Raw genomic sequence first — 21,299 nt, forward strand, 5'->3', positions numbered from 1 at the left:
ACCGTGCTAATGTAGCTGGTACATTATGAGTGCATTTGAATAATAATGACGATGATAGCACACGAAATAATCAGGCTTATCGTTCCAAAAAATAACACGAACAGCGGCGTAAATTACCTCTGGCTTAAGATGCACGAGGGCATCGTGTCCATCGAGCGGCGTGACAAAGTGGCACACGGGGTTATCCCGTCGCTCCACATCTGCGTCGTGGCAATAAAACGAGACGTAAAACAAAGAACAGCGGTGAGTTTTTGACATTTCTTAGCGTGTGTGCGGTCCATGTGTTTTATGACATCCCATTGAGAGAGAGAGAGAGGGTCGATAAACTGACACGAGTATCGGTGGTGGGCCGTTATCGCTTTGGCTGATTAACACGACTCCACTTATTTTTTCCTGCACTGCAACTAAATGTTTTTATTGCTTTATCACGTAAGCACTTTCATACTTAACGACCCCAGCCCTTTAATGCCAAGCACTTCGTTTTTCTACGAACACTAATGCACTGTGTATCACGTTTAGTCGTTAACAGTGATTTAAACACGTTTTCTCAGATTGTATTTGTGCTAGGCCTGCTTGCCTGGGGGTGTTTATTTAAGTTGTGCGCTCTTCGTAGGCTATTACCAAATAGTTCCACGCGAAAAAAAAGCAAATTCAGCGAAACTGCTGCGATACTTATTCGTCTTCTTTACAACGCATTCCCAAATGTGCTCTCGGCATCACCGTGAGATGAAATGTCCATTTGGAACTCTTGCAAAGGGTTCCATCACCTCGAGGGGAGAAGGAATTATTGCAGAGGTTAATTTTGACAGCCCTTCAAGTGACCGCCTATCGCCACCAGGAGTCCTCTTACTTTCCTGCACTCCCTGCCATAAGGAGACCTGCACGAGATGTCTGTCAATGTAAAAATGTGTAATTCTCAGAGGTGAAAATTTGCCAAATCAAGTGGCAAACCGAAGTCAATACGATAGGGTTTTTTTTTATTTATTGCGTGCAGTCATTGGTTATGAGACCATTAACTCTCTATACTTGAGAATCCAGGTTAATACTGGTAGGAACCTCCTGGTTACACCAGCCCACAGGGGATTATTGTGTCCGTCGTGCAGGGAGGGACTGGGTGGGGAGGGGAGGGGAGGGTGAGGAGGGGCTGGGTGGGGAGGGTGGGGCTGGGTGGGGAGGGGAGGGTGAGGAGGGGCTGGGTGGGGAGGGTGGGGCTAGGTGGGGGGTGGGAGGGTTGGGGCTGGGTGGAGAGGGGCTGGTCACCTCGTGGTGCCCTTATAAAACTCAACGTTTAACCTACTCACGCCGGCTTGTGCCCGCCCTCACAGTCGGGCATATTTGCGGAATACACCACGCCGCCGTTGACCCTGGCCATTGACCGAGCAACCCAACGTTCCTACCAGCTCCCTCCTCAGGAATGTGTTAATGTGTGGCTGAATCCCAGATGCAAAGTCAGAATCTCAGTACTGCAATGTGGATAAGCCCACTCCATAGTATTGCAATGTGGATTTTATTTTTTTACATTTTTAGGAATGCTAATTATTTTGCTTGCGAGTACGAGATACGTCTCTGTTATGGAGAGACGTGAGCAAGCTGGGCTGGAAGTGTGAGATTTGACGGGCTAAGGAGGCTTTGCCAATTTGAGAACGGTAATGTGTGTTGATAAATAGATAATGCAGTCCATTCTGTGGTATATTGATTTTTCATTCGAGATGTGGATAATTAAAGCAACACATTACACAATGTAATTACCCAGAATGCACCCCGATTCCATCAGACCTCAGAAACTGAGCAGGGTTGAGCCTGGATAGTGCTTGGATTGGTCACCACCACCATGCACATTAGACCGGTGCAGTAAGGCGTGGTTGTCAGTAGTGGGCAGTGCAACAACATCCACTGGCGTTATGTCCTCCTTCCAACCTTCACCAACCTGCACTGACCAGCGTGGTGAAGTATGGTCAAAAGCAGTAATTGACCACTTCACAACTCCTCCTCCCCCGCTGCCCTTCCTGGCTCCTCCCCCCTTAACCACTATATAAGGTACAGATATTTTGCTGTGACGGTTTCACCTGAAGACGGAAGCTTGTGTTGCCTCCGAAACGTCGTGATTTTTATTGTTTTATTTTTATTAATTTTAATTTCATTTTTTACCTACGTGACTTTACCGAAAGAACTAAGAGTATGAATCCTTGCAGTCACGAAAGCTTCAAATCTAGAATTATGGTCAAATAACCATCACTGTCTGCACGTTCGCCATTGGACTGACAAACGGGCTGCATCTGTACTTACCTGTGCAATACTCATAGTAAACTGCTGTTGTTTTTACCTCCTGGGCGTGAACGAGGGCACATGGAACTGACAACGACGTCTGCCCCATAATTGGCCTCACGCCTGCCTCGCCGGTAACATTAGCCTCGGAGATACTTAAAGCGATCCAGCCACGTGCAGCCAACTGCACTGTGTGTTTGCTGCGAGTGAGTGGGGAAACTGGCGAGTGTGCGCGTAATTGAACTCTGCGCTAAAAGCAGCGGTGGGAGGGGTGGGGGGCCTCTTTTGGCCAAAGTTCACTGAGCCACCAGGCAATCACAACAAGCGAACAACCTTGCAAGCAATTGACGCTCTCCAGCACCACGTCAGGGAATGACATCAAATCTCTCCACCCACTGCACTCCGCAAACATTACACCTGCCACTATTGATTGCGAAAATTATTTCCTACACATTGCTCATGTAAGTGACTGAAAGTAACAGGATATACGGATTTTCCTTAATTTCTATAAGTACTCCTCCATATGTTAGCTCTGTGGGATAAATTTTTGAAACTTTGGTATACAAAGCGACTACTTCGAAACTAACGAGCAAATCACCTGGATATAGTGAGATGTCCTTAATTAACGTTACCAAGTGAGCTGAGTTAAGTACAGCTGAGGTGGTCTTACCAGTGAATGATTGTAATGTCTCAGACAGAAATCGGGCCAGTTTGTAGGTGGGCGAGTCAATGGTGGAGACGATAGGACGAAGGGGCGTACCCTCTTTATGGATGTTTGGTGCGCCATACAATCTGGGTGGTCTGGCAGCAGAGGGTTTTAAGGAAAACCGATTGGATGGTTCGATTAAAGATGTCGAATCGGTGATGATATTGTTGGTTTTCGTAACGAGGCTGTTGCTAGGATCTCTTTCAATTGTTGTATAGCTACCATCATTAAGTAGGTCCAGAATTTTGTTATTGCATGTGGTTTTGTCCATGATGACTGTGGCATTGCCCTTGTCGGCTGAGAGGATGACGATGTTTTTGAGGATTGCAGCGATTTCCGCTCTTGCCACGTCTGCAGTGATGTGTCCCAAGCCCTTCAGGGCTCCGTCGACCTGGGCAATGATATCATCCACTGGGATGTGTTTAGGGGTGACTGCGAAATTCAAGCCTTTAGCTAGAACCAATTTTAGGTATATATCAATAACACATACATTTTCGAGATGGCAAGGTTGCCCTAATTAACACCCCGCCTCTCCTCTTCATCTATCGGTCTCTGGGAAAAATGTGTTGAGACTTTGTCAATGAAGGTTGCAAGCTTTTGTGCACATTTGCAAACCACCCTCCAGGTGCCTTCAACGCACCTGTCAAGGCAGAGACTTACACTGTATGTGCCAGGCTCGCCAGATGGCATTGTTCAGTCGGATCTTGTCTCTCCACAGCAGCTTTAGACCCTTGAAATTCTTCCACTTCGGTGAGACGAGCCGCGCACTGCTACGAAATGCGAACGTACGAAACCCCAAGTTAGTACTGTAATAAGCACGTTCTAGTCTTAAATCATGTTTATTCATCTGCGATAATGCCCCCATGACCAACAACAGTGTCGAAGATTGTCTTTTCACCAAAGTTGTGTGAGGTTAGCGTCTTCTGCAACTGTTTAGCGAACTTTGTTGCAAACTCATTCCCCGTCTAGTGGAGAGCCTTCTCTCAGCAGTGGTATCAGCAGGCAATTGCAGGGCCTGCACCTTTGCCCATTGCTTTTGTCTTTTGCTTACAAGCTCCATGATGCATCTGCTTTTTTTTTTAATAAACACAACTCTGTACGTAAAACTTGATTCAAATGGATGTTGGCCTTTATGGGTTTGATGGATATACAAGTAGGCCGCATTTACGATGATAGAGTCAGCGATTGAGTAAAAATGCTATACTTTATATCATATTTAAATAAAAACAATACATGCACAGTATATATACTTACTCTGTGGATTGTAAATGCTATTTAGATTAAAAAAAAAACAGGAACGATCAAAAAAATGCATATCCAGTATGCATGTAATATGTTGTGACAGCAATCTGTCTCTGTTACGTATGTATGGATGGATGTTGAACTTCTTTCGCATCGTATGTAGCCAACCGTGCTAATCGAAGGTGGACAACACACTGAATACAAAAATCAGTTCTAAAAAAGTTGAGTTTTTAATTTAGCTACGTCTAAGTTTTCCTCCAGTCCTGATTTTCTCATACTCCTGACTTCAAGGATGCTGTCCTAAATTATACAAATTCAAGGATTATTTTCGGTTGGGGCAATAATACACCACAAGAGACAAAACATTCAAGGTGTCAGGGTGGCAAGATGGTATCTACCTCGCCTGGTACAGGAGGTCGTGGGTTCGATAACGACCCTGACGCCTGTTGTATATTTGCAGTTTGCATGTCCTCCCCGTGGTTGCGTGGATTTTTCTCCGGGTCCTTCACATTCAGGACAATGCGTTTACAGTATTTGGATGCTATCAATTTCCACACGATAAGCCACTTCGCTGCTCCTTAATTTGTGGCCAGGTTGCTTCTGAAAAAGAGCTCTACAACTCAGTGGGCCTTATCTAGTTAACAAAAAAAGTTTACCTGTGGTTCTCCGCTCTTCTGGAATTGACAGATGTTCGTCCAATTACATCTCCCCGTTTTTTTGCACCTCAGAGTTGGCAACCCGAGTTACGAGTGTCAACATCACTCGTGTATGTTTGTGCATCCATAAATTAAAAAAAATATGCTATCTATGTGAAAACTTGGCTTCAACAGATGAACACAACATTGTCGTGCAAAGCACTCTGGGATTCGTGTTAAGTTTCGTGCTACCGAAGACACATTTGAGCATTTGCATTCGCGTTTGATTCTTGCCTTTGAATTGTCTCTTGAGCCAGATAAAGCGTTTGAGTTGGGTAACAACAAAACTGTTCTCCCAGCGGCTCGCAAGTGGAGCGCGCAGCGGTTAATGAGTAACGAAGGCTTTCTGGTGCTGTTCTAAAACAAACACTTGAGGGGAGATAAGAGGGCGGCAGATGTTACCCATGAGGAGGGCACATGCATCGAGGTTTGTAACGTGGTTCACGAGGTTCTGTCCATCAATATAATAATACATTTCAACTTGTAACGCCCACAGTATTGGAGGCATGAGGGACTACAGACACGCAGGAAGGCAGTCACGTGGTGAGCGGGCACCAGCAATTGCCCAAAGTCTGCGGTCCTCCGTATATGACGGTGTTATTGGCCAATTATTGGCCAATTAATGGTTGTTCACATGTGGGAGGACACTGGAACACCATGAGAAAACCTATTTATGCGAGGGGGAAACATTCTATTCCATACAGATGGAGCAGGTGGAGTCCACTATTTGCCGTACTATACTGCCTTCATTTAGATGCACAAGAGTGCAATTACACGTACGCATGAATAAGAGCCTAAACGTAGCTTTGTGACACCGTTATCTTTAAAAAAACAGCACCTTACTTTACATACGTCATTTAATTTTCACTTAATAGTTGGCTGTAATCATCTCGGGATTTAATGTAAAAAACCCACTCATTTTACGTGTAGTAAGAGGTTATGATTAATTTAACCAGCCACGGAGGGAATCGTTATCAGAATGACTATAAAATACAATGTTGGGGCCACTCCACCACCCTCATGAAAGTCCTGCCAACAATATACACGCACAACTCACCTGCCAAACCCATCTGTCGATCCAGTGCTGAGTGATGGTCTCACCCCCGAGCTGTGTTGGGTAATGGGGGTTGTTGGGCCAGACTTTGACCACCCTCGGTCAGTGCGAGTTTGTGAACGCGGCAAACGTAGAATGTAGGAGCAGAGCAATGGGTGTTTGTGCATTGTCCCTCTGCTGCCCGTCAAATTACCCCACACTCATCCTGCCTGTAACCTCGTGGTTTTTGCATCCAAGCACGATCCCCTATTCAGGCCCAATCCCAGCTCATCTTCAGAAATTTTACGTTATCCAGGGCACTGCGAAACTTCCCAGATCGGGGACACTGGCTGGCTGATTTTTGTCCCCCCCCCCCCCCCGTCGAGTATTTGCAACGTGAATGAGGGGGGCGGGGGGCAATGGCTTACTAAAGGAACAGTGAATGAGAAATGAGTCTTCTGAACTTGTGTGGTTTACGAATGGTCGTTGTGCCCTCAGTGAAAGATGCACAGTGTGTGTGGAGGGGTGGGGGCCACATCTCTTGAACAAGCCACTGGGCTGTAACTGGAATTGCTTCGCGGATTCGTGAAGGATTCTTAATGGATCCATTGCCTACACCACGCCATGCCACAAATAGGCGCGCTTGAAACGTGATGAAATGCTGTGTTGTCATGTCATCACTCGGGCCATGCCCACGGGACACACAGCCCATGTTGCCACGAACGTACGAGCCATGCTGTCGTAACTCCTGACGTTTATATTCACTTAATGCAATGCACTTCAGTCCTTCCCATTGTACTCATGACAAAGACCTCCCCAGCCCACAACCTATTGCCTTAACAGACTCTTGAGGCAAGCGCTCTTAGCGAGCGCCTACGAGTGTATGCAGTTTGAGAATGATCACAAAGATTGGGATGGCACGCTGTCATTAGAACAGAAGCTACAAATTAACAGCGCTATGACGAGAATGACAAGAGCCCCCTTGATCTGTATAAACAAGACAAACTTTGCTAAAAGCAAACTCACGTACAGTGCTCTGATTCTTTTATGCATTTTAGAATGTACCTTTCGCTCCGCCTTTCATGCGACGCACTTTTCTCTCTTTGAAAGCCAATGTATGGGGGTGCATCTTATTAGCCGGTAGCTGTGTGTGTGAGACCAGATTTGTATAACTGCAGTGACACGGGGCACAAATTTTGGGTGCGTGTCTCTTTTTTAGGGGTGTTTTATAATCCGGAACTGTGGTTCAATTCAGGAATGTATTCGAGATAAGCTAAACAAAGTTATTTTACTTTACGTACATTGCAAACATTTGATAGACTTTTCATAAAATTGCCTGGTGATAGTGTTACTCAGTTAAGGTGCCATTTTGGGTGGGTTCTTTAAACCTCCGTGAATAAAATCCGACAAATATGAGTTACATTCCACTACTTAGATAAAAACAACATTGGCATGTTTTACCTATTGTCATATACATGAACAAATATGAACATAGGAGAATGTTACTACCTGTCATGTCCAGACAAATTCACCGCAACCTGAATCGTAACAGATATTTTTGCCCGGTCAGATCGCCACGTGAGTAAAATTCCGACGTGTGTCGTACACCCTCCGCCACCTGACACGGTACAAATTAATAAAGTTTGGCAAGTGAACAAACAGGCCTGATGTTATTGCTTGAGCACACCGTACGCTGGAGAGCAACTCACAACACTGAACAATGATGTACTTACAGTGATTGTAGGGGCTACACAACTTAACACTTGGGTGTCTTGTTGTTAAGCTAAGCAGGTGTTGCACCTGGATAGCTCTCCCAAACATCGTGTGTGGTGATGTAATAAAAATGGCCGTATTTATTCACGTCATTACTTTATATACAGATGTAGTGACATAGAATTATCCATGTAGCAGCATAGCGCTGGCTGCTGGCGGGGAAGGGGACCTGCTGCTTACAGCAGCCCTGACGTCAGCAGGCCACGTGATACACCAGAGGGGATATCTGGGGAAGTGGTTACAGAAGGGACACGTGGGGGAAGCCCGGGAACCCGCTGGTAGGTTCTAGAGAGGGGGAGTGGCCGGGGCGGAGCGAGGCCACGCTGGGGGCATAAAAGGGGGCCCTGAGTGAGAGCTCGGGGCTGTCGTTTGGCGTGGGATCCCCGTCGTGCTGTTGAAGATCGTCGCCATCGTCGCTGTCGTCTCATCGCCATCGTCGCTGTCATCTTCACTCGATATTGCGCTGCTAGACGGTAGTTGGCTGTCTCGGTTCAGCGCCGTCAGTGTTAGACAGCTAGCATTGTGTATAGGCTTGAAACCCACGTAGAGTTGTGTATAAGCGAGCGACAGAAGAGCGTGTACCAGCATAGGGTGTGTATTGTGCCGAGGGTGCTCGTTAAATCTTAATAAGTGCCTCCAAGTCTTCGCGTCTCCGACCAAGTCACTACACATATACAGTGCGCTTCAAAAAATGTTAACACTTATACCTACGTGACTTTACCGAAAAAACCTAAGAATATGAATCATTGCAGTCACGAAAGCTTCAAATCTAGAACTTATACGGGACTATCGTTTTTAATGGAAAAAGAACGGATCATATAATGTAACATGATAACAAGTGTATGTTAATAGCTTCAAAAAGTTAAAGAGTCTCCACTTGTTCGCCATCATTGTCAACAGGTGCCTGGAATCTTCTCCAGGTGGTCTCCAGAGCTCGGAGGCACATTTTTTGTGGTATTGTTGCAATTCTCAAAAGTGTTCACATTTATTTAGAGCACCCTGTATATATATGGCTGTGTCCGGTGGACGAGGGACGTACAACACACATCGGCATTGTACTCGTCTCGATCTGACCCAGGTCCATGACACATCCAGGGAACAAATGTGTGACACTCTCCTGAACACAATGGGCCATGGACATTAAACATATTTTTATCGTGAGACATACATGTTGTCTTCTGCACGTACTCATGCAGAACTGTATTGCATACCAACATATTTTATCTTTTCAATTCAGCATACAGAAATCACCGAATGTATTGGGGCCCTTCTTATAAAATGGAAAGTTGGGTCTTAAAATGTGTGGTTGTTGATCTTCAGTTGTATGTATTCGTTGAGGATAAATGCTTCAAGAGTTTCATGAACATTTAACGACCACATTATTTACTTACGAGCAATAGAATGTCATTTATATACCCAGGAAAGCATCATAGCGTTTCAAGGCTAATTTTTATTGGGGTGTTTGAACAGTTCCATTTAAGGAATATTTTGTATGTTGAAGGAAACCAGAGTACCTGGAGAAACCCACCTACTGTATATGAAAACACGTAGTTGGCTTTTGCAACCAATTTTATTCGTAATAAAGGTTTTTTGGGTTAGATTGCGTCAGTATAAATCTGTCGTTAAACCGCCACCACCCGACACAGCCAATTAATAATGTTTATCACGTGCACAAAACTAATTAGTTACTACTTCAGAACACCATCGAGCATCATCGGACGATTTTGCCAAAATTCTGATAAAATCGCCCGATGATGCTGGTACATGTAATTACTGTACTAGCAGGACGTCGTACTCAGAATGTAAATGTTTTGCATTTACTCTCCAACCCACACTGTTGGGCTGCAATAGTGACTAATTGGCACGTTTTATAATACAGTACAGGTTTTTTTGTTGGGTTAGATAGCTAAATATAAATGTATCGTTAAACCGGCTACCATCCGACACAGCCAATTAGTAAGGTTTGTCAACAAGATGATGCCGGTTGTAGTTACTGGCGAAACGTCGTACTCAGAATGTAAATTGTTGTGGATTTTCTCTCCAACACACCGGTGTGCTGTAGGAGTAACGGAATTGGCATGTTCTGTTTACGTAATAAAGCTTACTAATTGGCTGTTTTGGGTGGTAGACAGTTTAACGACACATTTATATTTACGCGACCTAACCCAATAAACCTGTATTATGGATGATATCGGTCGCGAAAGCCTATGTGTTAAATTGGCACGTTTTGTTAACGTGACAAACCTTACTAATTGGCTGTTTTGGGCGGTGGTGGGTTAACGACACATTCGTACTCACGCGATCTATCCCCAAAAAAACTTTCTTGTGAATACGTGAAAACAATAACACTGAAATGTCCGCTAAGAGACGTTCACGAACCGACTTGTTGTACTGCATACTCTTAGTTCTTTCGGTAATGTCACGTAGGTAAAAAATGAAATTAATTAAAATAAAACAATAAAAATCACGACGTTTCGGAGGCAACACAAGTCTCCGTCATCAGGTGGGACCGTCAGAGCCAGATTTGCTGCATCAAGTCAGCTGCATCAAGTCAGCAAATCTGGCTGTGACAGTCCCACCTGATGACGGAGACTTGTGTTGCCTCCGAAACGTCGTGATTTTTTTATTTTTTTATTTTAATTAATTTCATTTTTTACCTACGTGACTTTACCGAAAGAACTAAGAGTATGAATCCTTGCAGTCACGAAAGCTTCAAATCTAGAATTGTTGTACTGCCATCATCTAGCTACTTTGAAACCCAGTGGGTTTTACCAACATTTGTGTGATCCCACAATCCTCGTTTCACATTTTTGGATCGCAAGCATTCGCCACCACACATCTGTTTAGAATATTTTGTAGTGGTGTTTTTATTTTCACGGAACTTACAAGGCCTTGTGGCAATGATTCTTCAATTATCTCCGTAAGAATACACACTGGAATACCATTTCAAGTGGTAATTTTAACCCAAAGCGGGGTCATGCTGACCAGGCTTCAAATCTGGATGACAAACCGCTAAACATATCTTTCATGTGCATCAGCTGGGTTTCACACAATTTAAAACGAATGCGAAAATATTACTAAGTCATCGACAATCGAATGTGAGGACATTTGATTACCCTTGTGCTGTGATTGGTCACCATTTGAATCATACAAAACCATAAGTCAGAAAAGATGTTTATTAAGAGTATAAGCAATATATTCTCGTGATATAATGTAACAAAAAAAACTGCTATCGTTTTAACTTATTGCTCATTCATATTTGCAGTGTATAGACTTGACTTCGAAATGGAAAATCACAAGTGTGAGGTTATTGGATTTCATATCTGGGGCAGCTGTACGAGGAGCCGTGGTGAATGCAACGTGATTTTCGCCAGTCTGCCAGCGATCGTGATGACATGCAAATGCTTTACTAGAATATTCCAACAAATCTTGCTGCCTTGGCTCACAAGCCCTCATGCATGAAATCGATTCTTCTTTATACCTCCGATTAGCACGGTTGGCTATGCCCGATGCGAAAGAAATTCAACATACACACAGAAAGGGGCATCTCAGAATAATTTTCATGAAAAAGTATTTTGACTAAAACACATTATTTTGCACTTTTCTGTCTAGACATGCTGCAAGCAATATTTTGACTAGAATGCATAATCATCCACTCTGCTCTCTAGAAAGATGCTTCAAGGAATATTCTTTACAAACGTTCACGAGGGTGAGCCTTGTAACTTAAACGAACCAAAGTAAAACTCTGGCCTGCACACAACGGTTTGCTATATACTGTATTTACGTAAAGTCACGTAGAATGGAAATAATAAAATAAAAATAAAACATTATAAAAATAATTTTTCAGGTGGAGAACAGGTTCTCCACCTGAGGACGGCTGCTTGCGTTGTGGCTGAAACGTCGTGAGAATTATTTTACAGGTTCTCCACCTGAGGACGGCTGCTTGCGTTGTGGCCGAAACGTCGTGAGAATTATTTTATTATGTTTTATTATTATTATTATATTATTTCCATTCTACGTGACTTTACCGAAAGAACCAAGAAGATGAATCCCTGCAGTCACGAAAGCTTTAAATCGAAATTTTATTATGTTTTATTATTATTATTTTATTATTTCCATTGTACGTGACTTTACCGAAAGAACCAAGAAGATGAATCCCTGCAGTCACGAAAGCTTTAAATCGAAATTGTATTATGTTTTATTATTATTATTTTATTATTTCCATTGTACGTGACTTTACCGAAAGAACCAAGAAGATGAATCCCTGCAGTCACGAAAGCTTTAAATCGAAATTGTATTATGTTTTATTATTATTTTATTATTTCCATTGTACGTGACTTTACCGAAAGAACCAAGAAGATGAATCCATGCAGTCACGAAAGCTTTAAATCGAAATGTATTTACGTACTTGTATATAGTACACGGTTAGGGGTGGATTGGTGCTTCGGTGGTTAACCATTGCACTATGAACCCAGCGACCCGAGTTCAATTCCTGCCCATGGCTAACGTCAATGGTGACGTCACATCTCTGCCGGTTGAGGCGTCCCCGCCTTTTAACAACCAGTGCCGACCAGTGTGGTGAAGTGTGATCGGATCCATCCCCGTGAATGGCAGGGTGTGGGGAGACCTTCATCCAGTGGTAGATTGACAAAGAGTTGTAAGTTAGATTTGTAATGCATTGTGGTCGTGCATGAGGCTATATGAGCTCCAACTCCTGCAAATAATCACTTAGAAACCGCCTCGTCGTTTTTTTTTACATTGACTTTAGCTACACAGCACTGGGGACAAATTGTACATCTGTTAGCAAAGCTAAAAGAAGTAATAAAACTGCTCCATATTTGTTACCAACATGCTGTCAATAGACAGCTAAGCTTAAGGTAAAAGTACTGCATAACACGGGTTACGTAAACTATTTCGAATTCCTGACGTGTGTTACAGAGTAAAAATTAGACACTTGTGGAGTCATATTCTTGGTTCTTCCGGTAAAGTCACGTAGAAGGGAAATAATAAAATAATACAAATATAAAACAATACAAATTATCACGACGTTTCGACTGCAACACACGCAATCGTCATCAGGTGTGAAATCCACAGCAAGAACATTTTCTTGCTTGAGAATTTTTTTTATTTTCTATTTTTTCTATTTTATTGTTTCCCTTCTACGTGACTTTACCGAAAGAACCAAGAATATGAATCCCTGCAGACACGAAAGCTTTAAAACTAAATTTAACCACTTGTGGAGTTTTCAATTTGAAGCTTTCGTGACTGCAGGGATTCATCTTCTTGGTTCTTTCGGTAAAGTCACGTAGAATGGAAATAATAAAATAATAAAATTATATTTATCTAATTTTATCTTATATTATTATATTATTTTATTATGTTTTATTTTTATTACTTTATTATTTCCATTCTACGTGACTTTACCAAAAGAACCATCTTCTTGGTTCTTTCCGTAAAGTCACGTAGAATGGAAATAATAAAATAAGAAAAATTAATTTTATATTATATTATAATATTATTTAATAACGTTTTATTTTTATTATTTCCATTCTACGTGACTTTACCGACAGAACCAAGAAGACACTTGTGGAGTGTTTGGCAATTCATGCCACTGCTGGAAGAGGGCCTACCCCACACCGCGTCAGTCCTGGCAGCTTGTTTCACCATACTTCAACGCCGGTCAGTCTGGGTTTGTGAAAGGTGGTGGCCAAGGATACATTATTTTTTCTTCTTGGTTCTTTTGGTAAAGTCACATAGAATGGAAATAATAAAATAATAAAAATTAAACATAATAAAACAATTCTCACGACGTTTCGGCCGCAACGCAAGCAGCCGTCCTCAGGTGGAGAGCAGGTCTGTCGAGTAGACAGACATTCAGACTCTGTCTACTCGACAGACCTGCTCATTCTACGTGACTTTACCGAAAGAACCAAGAAGATGAATCCCTGCAGTCACGAAAGCTTTAAATCGAAAATTATTTTTAACTTGATTTTATTTTTCTACCTACGTGACTTTACCGAAAGAACCAAAGAGTATGGATTCCTGCAGTCACGAAAGCTTCAAATCAAGAAGGATAAAACTGAAGTTGCCAATTTCACAGTGAAGAGCGATAACAACTGCCCCCTGCCCCCCAAATGATAACATTACAATTTAATCGTATAAAAAATATATTACTTTGTAATATTTCTGTAGGTGTAAATTGAACACAGAAACAATCAGGCCATTTATGGGACAGCTACACTGAGGTTGTATGAGGCTAGGCACAAAGTACATATCATAAGGGGAGCTAGGCGAGGAGATATGCTCAACTAGATACCATATTGAGCCGAACCACCGATGACATCTATAGTCCTGCATAGCACGCATATCTGCGTTGCAACAGGGGAGCGGTGGCACAGTGGTTGGAGCACTGACCTATGAACTCAGCCGTCTGAGCTCGATCCCTGCCTACGGCTAACTTTAGTGTAGACAGGGCAGCACCCTTCACACACCCGCACTGACCAACATCGTGAAGTATGGTCAAACGACCCCTTGACCTACATGGCGTTCATCCAGCGTTCGATAAAGAGGCTGTCAATTATTGTGCTGGGTATCTGTCGCGTAACAAGTTTGTAGTCAAAGGATTATGAAGATGTGCAGCCTAGAATCGAATGAATTACCATGTTTGATCCCCTCCCTCTTAACTTCCAGCCCTCTGCCGTGAATGACTAAACAAAATCCGCCATTTGTTCAATGATTTATACACTCTCTAACGAATGCCTTATCTGTTGCAAGCGCCCAAATGAAACCTATCAAAGCACTCCAGTAATGTCCCTGAGGGAGAGAGGTAAAGAGTAAGCGCAGTGGTTAGCGCACTAAACTATGAACCCGACATCCCTGCGTTCGATTCCCGGTCGTGGTTTAACAACGGTGGATGGTGATTTCTGAACTGATACTTCGGTAAACGCCTTCAAAAGCCACTTGCTGACCAGCGTGTTGGAAGAGGTCAAACAACCCCCATGGCCAACATGTCGTGGGGAGACCTTCATACAGCTGTGGGTTAACAAAGGGCTTCACATGATTAATTCTGTAATGCTTTGATTCTTCAGGGCAACAGCTTTCAGTTTGTTTAAATGAGCGCCAAGGTGTTTTGTTTCTGTGAGCTGAGAAGATGCATGTCCATGACTATGTTGTGTAGGAAGATGCTGTACTGAATGTTGGTGAAAAAGCTAACTGCTCCATTAATATTACAATATACGATATTGCATTTTGACAAGAGGAAATGTGCGTTGACTGAACCATAAGTTATTCTGATTGAATACAGCACTAAACATTAATAATGTAGATGTATAGTTTACTGTATATAATGTACTGGAATTTTAAAATAATTCTGTTAGTAGGAGTGTATTTTCAAAAGTATCCTAAGTTGACTCGCTATGGGGTATACGGTTACTGGACACCTGTGAAAAAGAGCTTTATATCTCATCGGATTCCTCCAGTATAAATAAATATTCAGATTTTGATAAGCAATGCATCCTTGTTGTGTAACGGATATTTATATATTACTCAGACTCCAATGGGATCTGCTCTGTTGGTGAATTTGTACTCGTGCTTGCTGCATGGATTTGCGAAACTCTGTAGAGCACAAGAGAGATGCGCCGATCGTGTGAATGCAAGCACTTTTACGAGGATATCATCTAAATATCTATATATGTCCATCTAAATCAGTTCAAGCCTCCCGTAAATTCCGCTGGTCTGTGGTTACTCGCACCTCTGAATCGTTCTCTCTCTTCGAGAGCGAGCAAATATTTGTGCTGTGTGTTACAAGTTGAAATTATCATTTATGATTGTTATTATTATACCAATGACCGTATTAACCTCGAGACAGAAAGTTAAAGGGTATATATGTTGAATTTCTTTCGCACCGTACGTAGCCAACCGTGCTAATCGGATGTGCGGGGAAGGACAACAAACTAAACACAAAAATAAACAAATGTAATACATGTAGAGGGTTTTTCAAATGTTTTATGATCTGATGACTGCCGTGTGCATGAGAATGCCAATGTTAAGAGGTGGCACCCACAGATGGCAGTGTGGCAAGTAGGTTGCTGGTTGCCTAATTAGTTTATTGTTGTGCAGTATTTGAGTTTCATGCCCTTTTGCATAACATATGGGTTTTCCCCAGGGACTCATATTTATTCCCACATGAAATATTCTCATCTAATTAATGTTCATATAATTAATGTTATATTGCAATCCTGGATACTCCTGAAAAGGACTCCTTGAGAATTAGTGTGGTTTTCTTGAACCAACTAAACATTTGGTGACAGTAACTTTCTTTATTGCGCTACAATACACATGTAGACATTGTGCAACATTGGAATATCGTTTATAAAGAGCGTTTCTTTACATTATAATGTGTTCAGAAGAGGAGGAATGTGACCACATTCCTTTACAGTATATTATATTATCATAATTGTCAGAACAACTTTTAAAAAATTGCAACTCTAAAATGAGACAGCAGATCCATGAAGGCTATATCAATATCCATAGCTGTCTGGCAGTTGGTGGGTGCTGTGATTGATTCTAAAGACATCTGAGAGGCAACGTGGCCCTCATGGCCAAACCAAGATCAGATGTGTGAAGGAGTAGACGTGAATGAATGTGGGCATTTAGTCAATAGCCCTTTTCCCAACATGTCCTCAGTGCACTTTACAAAGGGAAAGTTTAATGAAAACATCACCGCTATGAATATGGCATGTTTATGACAACAACGCCCAATTAGTCTTGCTGGATTCTTGAAATATTCGCGTAATAATTACGATAGTCGCCTATATTTTTCACATCGTAATTATATTTCACGTTTTCAGGGACTACAGATGAATATTGCACGTCTCGTTTGTAATTTCCTACTCATACAGCTGTATCCCACCAGCCTGTTGTTTGTTTTTGTTCTTGAAAATCCAAAAAATAAAAACTGATCTTCAAAGTATAGATTTTAAATGTTAAACACATCTAAAAGTATTATGTATAAATGCAAAACAGTGGTATGCATGATGCGGTGACCAAATGTTATTGGACAAATCGTTAGACCAATAGTTCTTCTGTGTATTGCACTCTCTCTGTCTTTCCCTATCATTCACTCGCAGCAAAGCGACACACTAACACTAAAATATTAATGTTTCTCCCGTCACACGCCTATCTGGAAACACATGGTTGCTAATTTTTTTTACAACAAAAATACCAACGGCGGTGAAACGCATTCGAGTGTTGCAAGCCTAAATGGCATAATTGAGAAAATATTGGTTCATATTGAAAAACAAGCAGATCTCACCAGCTCCAATTTCAGTACACTGCACTTTGAGAACAGCGAAAACTCTGTGAGCACTGGCGGGAATTGGAGCTGACTGAAAATGTGTAGTGTATACCGTATCATATACTGCATATGTGCGTTGGAGCAGCGATTCAATCACTGTGTTGTGTAGTTAGCATGCTGTGCTACGAACCCAGCAAACCGAGTTCACCTCCTGACCACGGCTATGATTAAATTAATGGCATGTGATATCAGAACCGGTCCAGCCATCCCTCACTTCACTAACCCGCACTGACTAGCGTGGTGAAGTATGATATATAAAAAACATAAGACTTCCAATGCATAGGGAGGCATTGATATATTGGTGGATAGAGAAGTGGCTGGATGTTTTCATTCCCACTTGATATATCTCATCATATCCTGTGTACGTCTTTAAGTCTGTCCTTTGCATTTAACATTTGACGTCAGCTTTGCTCTGAAAAGACAATACAATGATTTTGCTACGAATCACGTGAATATGTGTGTGTGCCCACATCTGGTATTGTTTTGTACTGTATAAAAAGGCATTGTTATTATTACATTTGTTTGTGTTACTGCGTTGGCAGTGGTGCAACAGCACAATAAATAAATAAGTAATATTAAAAATAACTTTTTTTTAAACACGCTTTTATTAAATGTACTAGTAATGGCAGAACTCCACGACTCAGGAAGTGGCCCCGAAGCTTGCTATAACATCAGGGACCGTGGCCAATTACAGCCAACGTCAGTTGACCGTGGCCAATTAGACCCAAGCCGAAATATAACATATAAAAAAGAATGTTTAAAAATATAGATTTTTTTTATGATATAATATAGTATTGTCATCAGTATGACATAAGTATACCAAGTTTGCAGTCGATACCACATTGGAAAGTGGGTTAAAATTTAGTTACAAGATTTGAGGATACAACAACGACAACAACAGACAGAGTGAGTTAAAAGAAAACGTGTAATAAACACACATGATGAGCTGGCATTGACTGTAAGGTGTCTTGTCACTGTAGCGGTATTTCCCCAAGCTACCTTGTCTACCACGAAGTGACCTGTAGATTCGAAATTAAACTCTGCTTTCAGGAGCTTGTCTGCATCTCATTGTTGCCGTGTTATAAAATAATGTTTATAAAATATGTGCGCAATTAGAGTAAATATAATTGCACCAAAAAAATGACAAAAAGCACACTTAATTCCATTAATCGGAAAAACACTCGAAACTGTTGTCAATAAAAGTACCCTAAGGAGAGAAACATTTATACTATAAGAGGTGAGCGACCTTTTGGACATTGACCCTTCTTTATTGCAGAGAGATCAAAGAGGAAAGATGTCAAGAAAGACAACTGCTCAAAACATTGCCCGTCATATATTTGTTCCCACTCTGTAGCGTAGTGTTACGTATAATTGTGATTAATGTACTCGTGTTTTTTTATACTTGATGTTTTAATGGAATGATATTAACATACACGCTACATTGTAATTCAGTGTCCCATACATGCCAATGAGATGGTCAGTGCTCTGGAATTGGCTTGCTGTGTTAACGCACTCCAGAAGCATGCAGAGTTCACTTTTAGATACGCAGGTGAACAGTGGAGGACATCAGGACAAGTTTCTTGGGCCAATACCGTACTGGACCTTATAGGTAAGATAACGATTACATTAATAACGGTTACCTTGCACCTCCGATTAGCACGGTTGGCTACGTACGGTGCGAAAGAAGTTCAACATACGGTACATAGACTGACACAGAGACCCATCGACTCACACAGAGACCCATTTCTTTAGAATTGATTTTTGTGTTTAGTTTGTTGTCCTTCCCACGCACCCCCGCTTTGCACGGTTGGCTACGTACGGTGCGAAAGAAGTTCTACATACATACAACAAGTTATTGCAAGTCAGAGCTTCAAAGATGAGAAAATTAATCAAATGTGTAATACCACACACGTGCCATGCAGAGGCATTAACCAAATTCAATCGCTAACACGCACCCTTAGGTGACAGCCATACAGCCAATAGTTGGCACACCTGTACGTGCACACAACCACTAACACCTGTAGTCGAGGGTCTTGCACTCAGGGAGACAAGGAGACAAAGATCCCCCGTATAGCCTTAACACACTGTTGGAGCAAGTGCTGTGAAGTCCGGACGGCACATGAAGTGGATGGGTTCCCAGAACCACACCCGACCGCCTTTGTCTCCCCAGTGGCAATGTTTACACACCTCGCCATATTCTCCTTTGAGGATGAATCGACCTAGGGGAGTGTCTGGGAACGGTTCAGATAATATAATCCTCACCGGTGTTGGCCCGTGAGCAAACGGGAATCGAACTCGGGTCGCCAAACTCGGTTGGTTAACCGCTGCACTACCGATGAATGGGGTTACACGCACGTGCACTCACGCACGAACGCGCACGCACGCTCACGCACGCGCACACACACTCACGCACGCGCACTCACGCACGCACGTGCACACACGCTCACGCACGCACGCGCACACACGCACGCACATGCACACACGCTCACGCACGCGCACTCACACGCGCACGCTCGTGCACACACGCTCACGCACGCGCACTCACGCACGTGCACGCACGTGCACACACGCTCACGCACGCGCACTCACGCACGCAGGTGCACACACGTGCACTCACGCGCACTCACACGCGCACGCACACGCGCTCACCTGTAGGCGAGGGTCATGCACTCGAAGAGGCGCGTGAGCGACGCGTCGATGGCCAGGTAGTGGGACGCGCTGCGCGGTCCGAAGCGGTAAGTGCGGCACGTCTGGCGGTCGACCGTGTCGAAGTCGTAGCGGCGGCGCGTGGACGCGTCGCGGTGCGGCGCCGACACCATGAAGTGGCCGCTGTGGATGATCTGCGAGGTCCTCTCCGCGCGGGGTTCTTTCGTGCCGGACCCCGGCGTGGGTCGCATACCGACCCCACCGCCGCCGCCGCCGCTGCTGCTGTTGGCGGTGATGATGTTGGTGGTGGTGATGGTGATGCCGGCGAACAGCTGATCGTCGTCGTCGTCGTCGTCTTCGTCGACGCAGGGAGACGAGGTCACCGCCTCGTCCAGGTCCGACTCGGACTCGTCGGCACTGGGTTCCTGCACCTCCACGGCGGCTTCACGGCCCGTGCCGCGAGCCAGCAGATCCGAGAGCGCCTTGGCAGTCATCGTGAATGTTCCCCCTAACAGCCCATATATTATGCACTGTATACAAAGTGCGTTTGATTGTTTAGATGCACACGTCGAAGTTCTCTTCCATCGAAACGACCAGGTGATGGTAGATAGATTTTAGCAAAGCGTGAATAATTCCCCCCCCCCCCCCAAAAAATCTTATTTTGAAACGTCCAGCTGATTACAAATAACGTCCGAATTAATTGTATATCCCTACCACCCCACCACCAACAAAACGATTTTCTCTTCAGAAGACCGAGGGATGACAGATGCTAAAACCGAACGGCGACACGACTCTTAACTCTGAATTTTCCATCAGGACAGCACGTTCTTTAAATGGAACTCGTGTCCTCCCCGCAGGTTTGACGCCGCCAGAGGGATTACTGATTGACTAAAGAGATGATTACCTGCCTGCACCACAGCCCGAAGGCCAACCATGCATTCTCCTTGTTTGACAACACTGTAGGCCCGGTTTAACCATTAACCCGAGACTCTCCACGCACGCATTGACCACACCGTGGCGATCACATTTATAAACAGCCGAGCGCAGTTGCACCACGCGCTGGTTGAACAGACTTTGGAAGAGCGCATGCAGAAGCTATTAATATATAAGAGGTGGGAAGCTGACCTATGTCGCTCCATTACAGGGCTTGGAGGGGGCGGAGAGAAGCGAAAAGGCACGTTCAACAAAACCTCGCATCGATTTTGCCCGCTCTGCGCCGTGTCATTGTGCCGCAATTGTATCCAAATAATGCAATAATAGCACGCTGTTAAGCGTGATTACGTGCGAGCAACCCTGCAATTCCCCAAAATAAAGTAACCTCATGGCCATCGCCAATGCCCATCCTGCTTACATCTCCCGATATACAGGAACGCAAATTAAAAGCTGACGCTCCGGGTTCCAAGTAGGTTAAGAGGGCCTGGATTCATTAAAAATATATGTGTGTGAACGAAATACTAATGCAATACGTATGTTTGAATAATTTTAAACTACAAACGAATTAATCACTATCTCACAGCTATCTTGTCTGTATCTTTCATCGCACACCATTTGTTTTTCTTGTCTACGTTTGTTTAATTTCACTTC

The 21,299-nt window shown here is 43.3% G+C and overlaps 1 protein-coding gene across 2 annotated transcripts in view; it reads right to left on the reverse strand.

Moving 5' to 3' along the window:
- LOC144719459 (MLX-interacting protein-like) overlaps nucleotides 1–20,796 on the reverse strand; it is a 56,739-nt gene extending 35,943 nt beyond the window's left edge. For both annotated transcript variants that reach the window (XM_078595388.1, XM_078595387.1), the window contains exons 1-3: nucleotides 19,719–20,796; nucleotides 3,632–3,741; nucleotides 118–200 (exon numbers count right to left, since the gene is read on the reverse strand). In XM_078595388.1, the coding sequence (XP_078451514.1) occupies nucleotides 118–200; nucleotides 3,632–3,741; nucleotides 19,719–20,209 (684 nt within the window). In that variant the 5' untranslated portion in view covers nucleotides 20,210–20,796. The remainder of the gene's footprint in view (nucleotides 1–117; nucleotides 201–3,631; nucleotides 3,742–19,718) is intronic.
- Nucleotides 20,797–21,299: the final 503 nt, after the last annotated feature.

Source organism: Lampetra planeri, chromosome 6 (assembly GCF_965212315.1).
Source record: "Lampetra planeri chromosome 6, kcLamPlan1.2.h2, whole genome shotgun sequence".
NCBI lineage: Eukaryota > Metazoa > Chordata > Hyperoartia > Petromyzontiformes > Petromyzontidae > Lampetra > Lampetra planeri.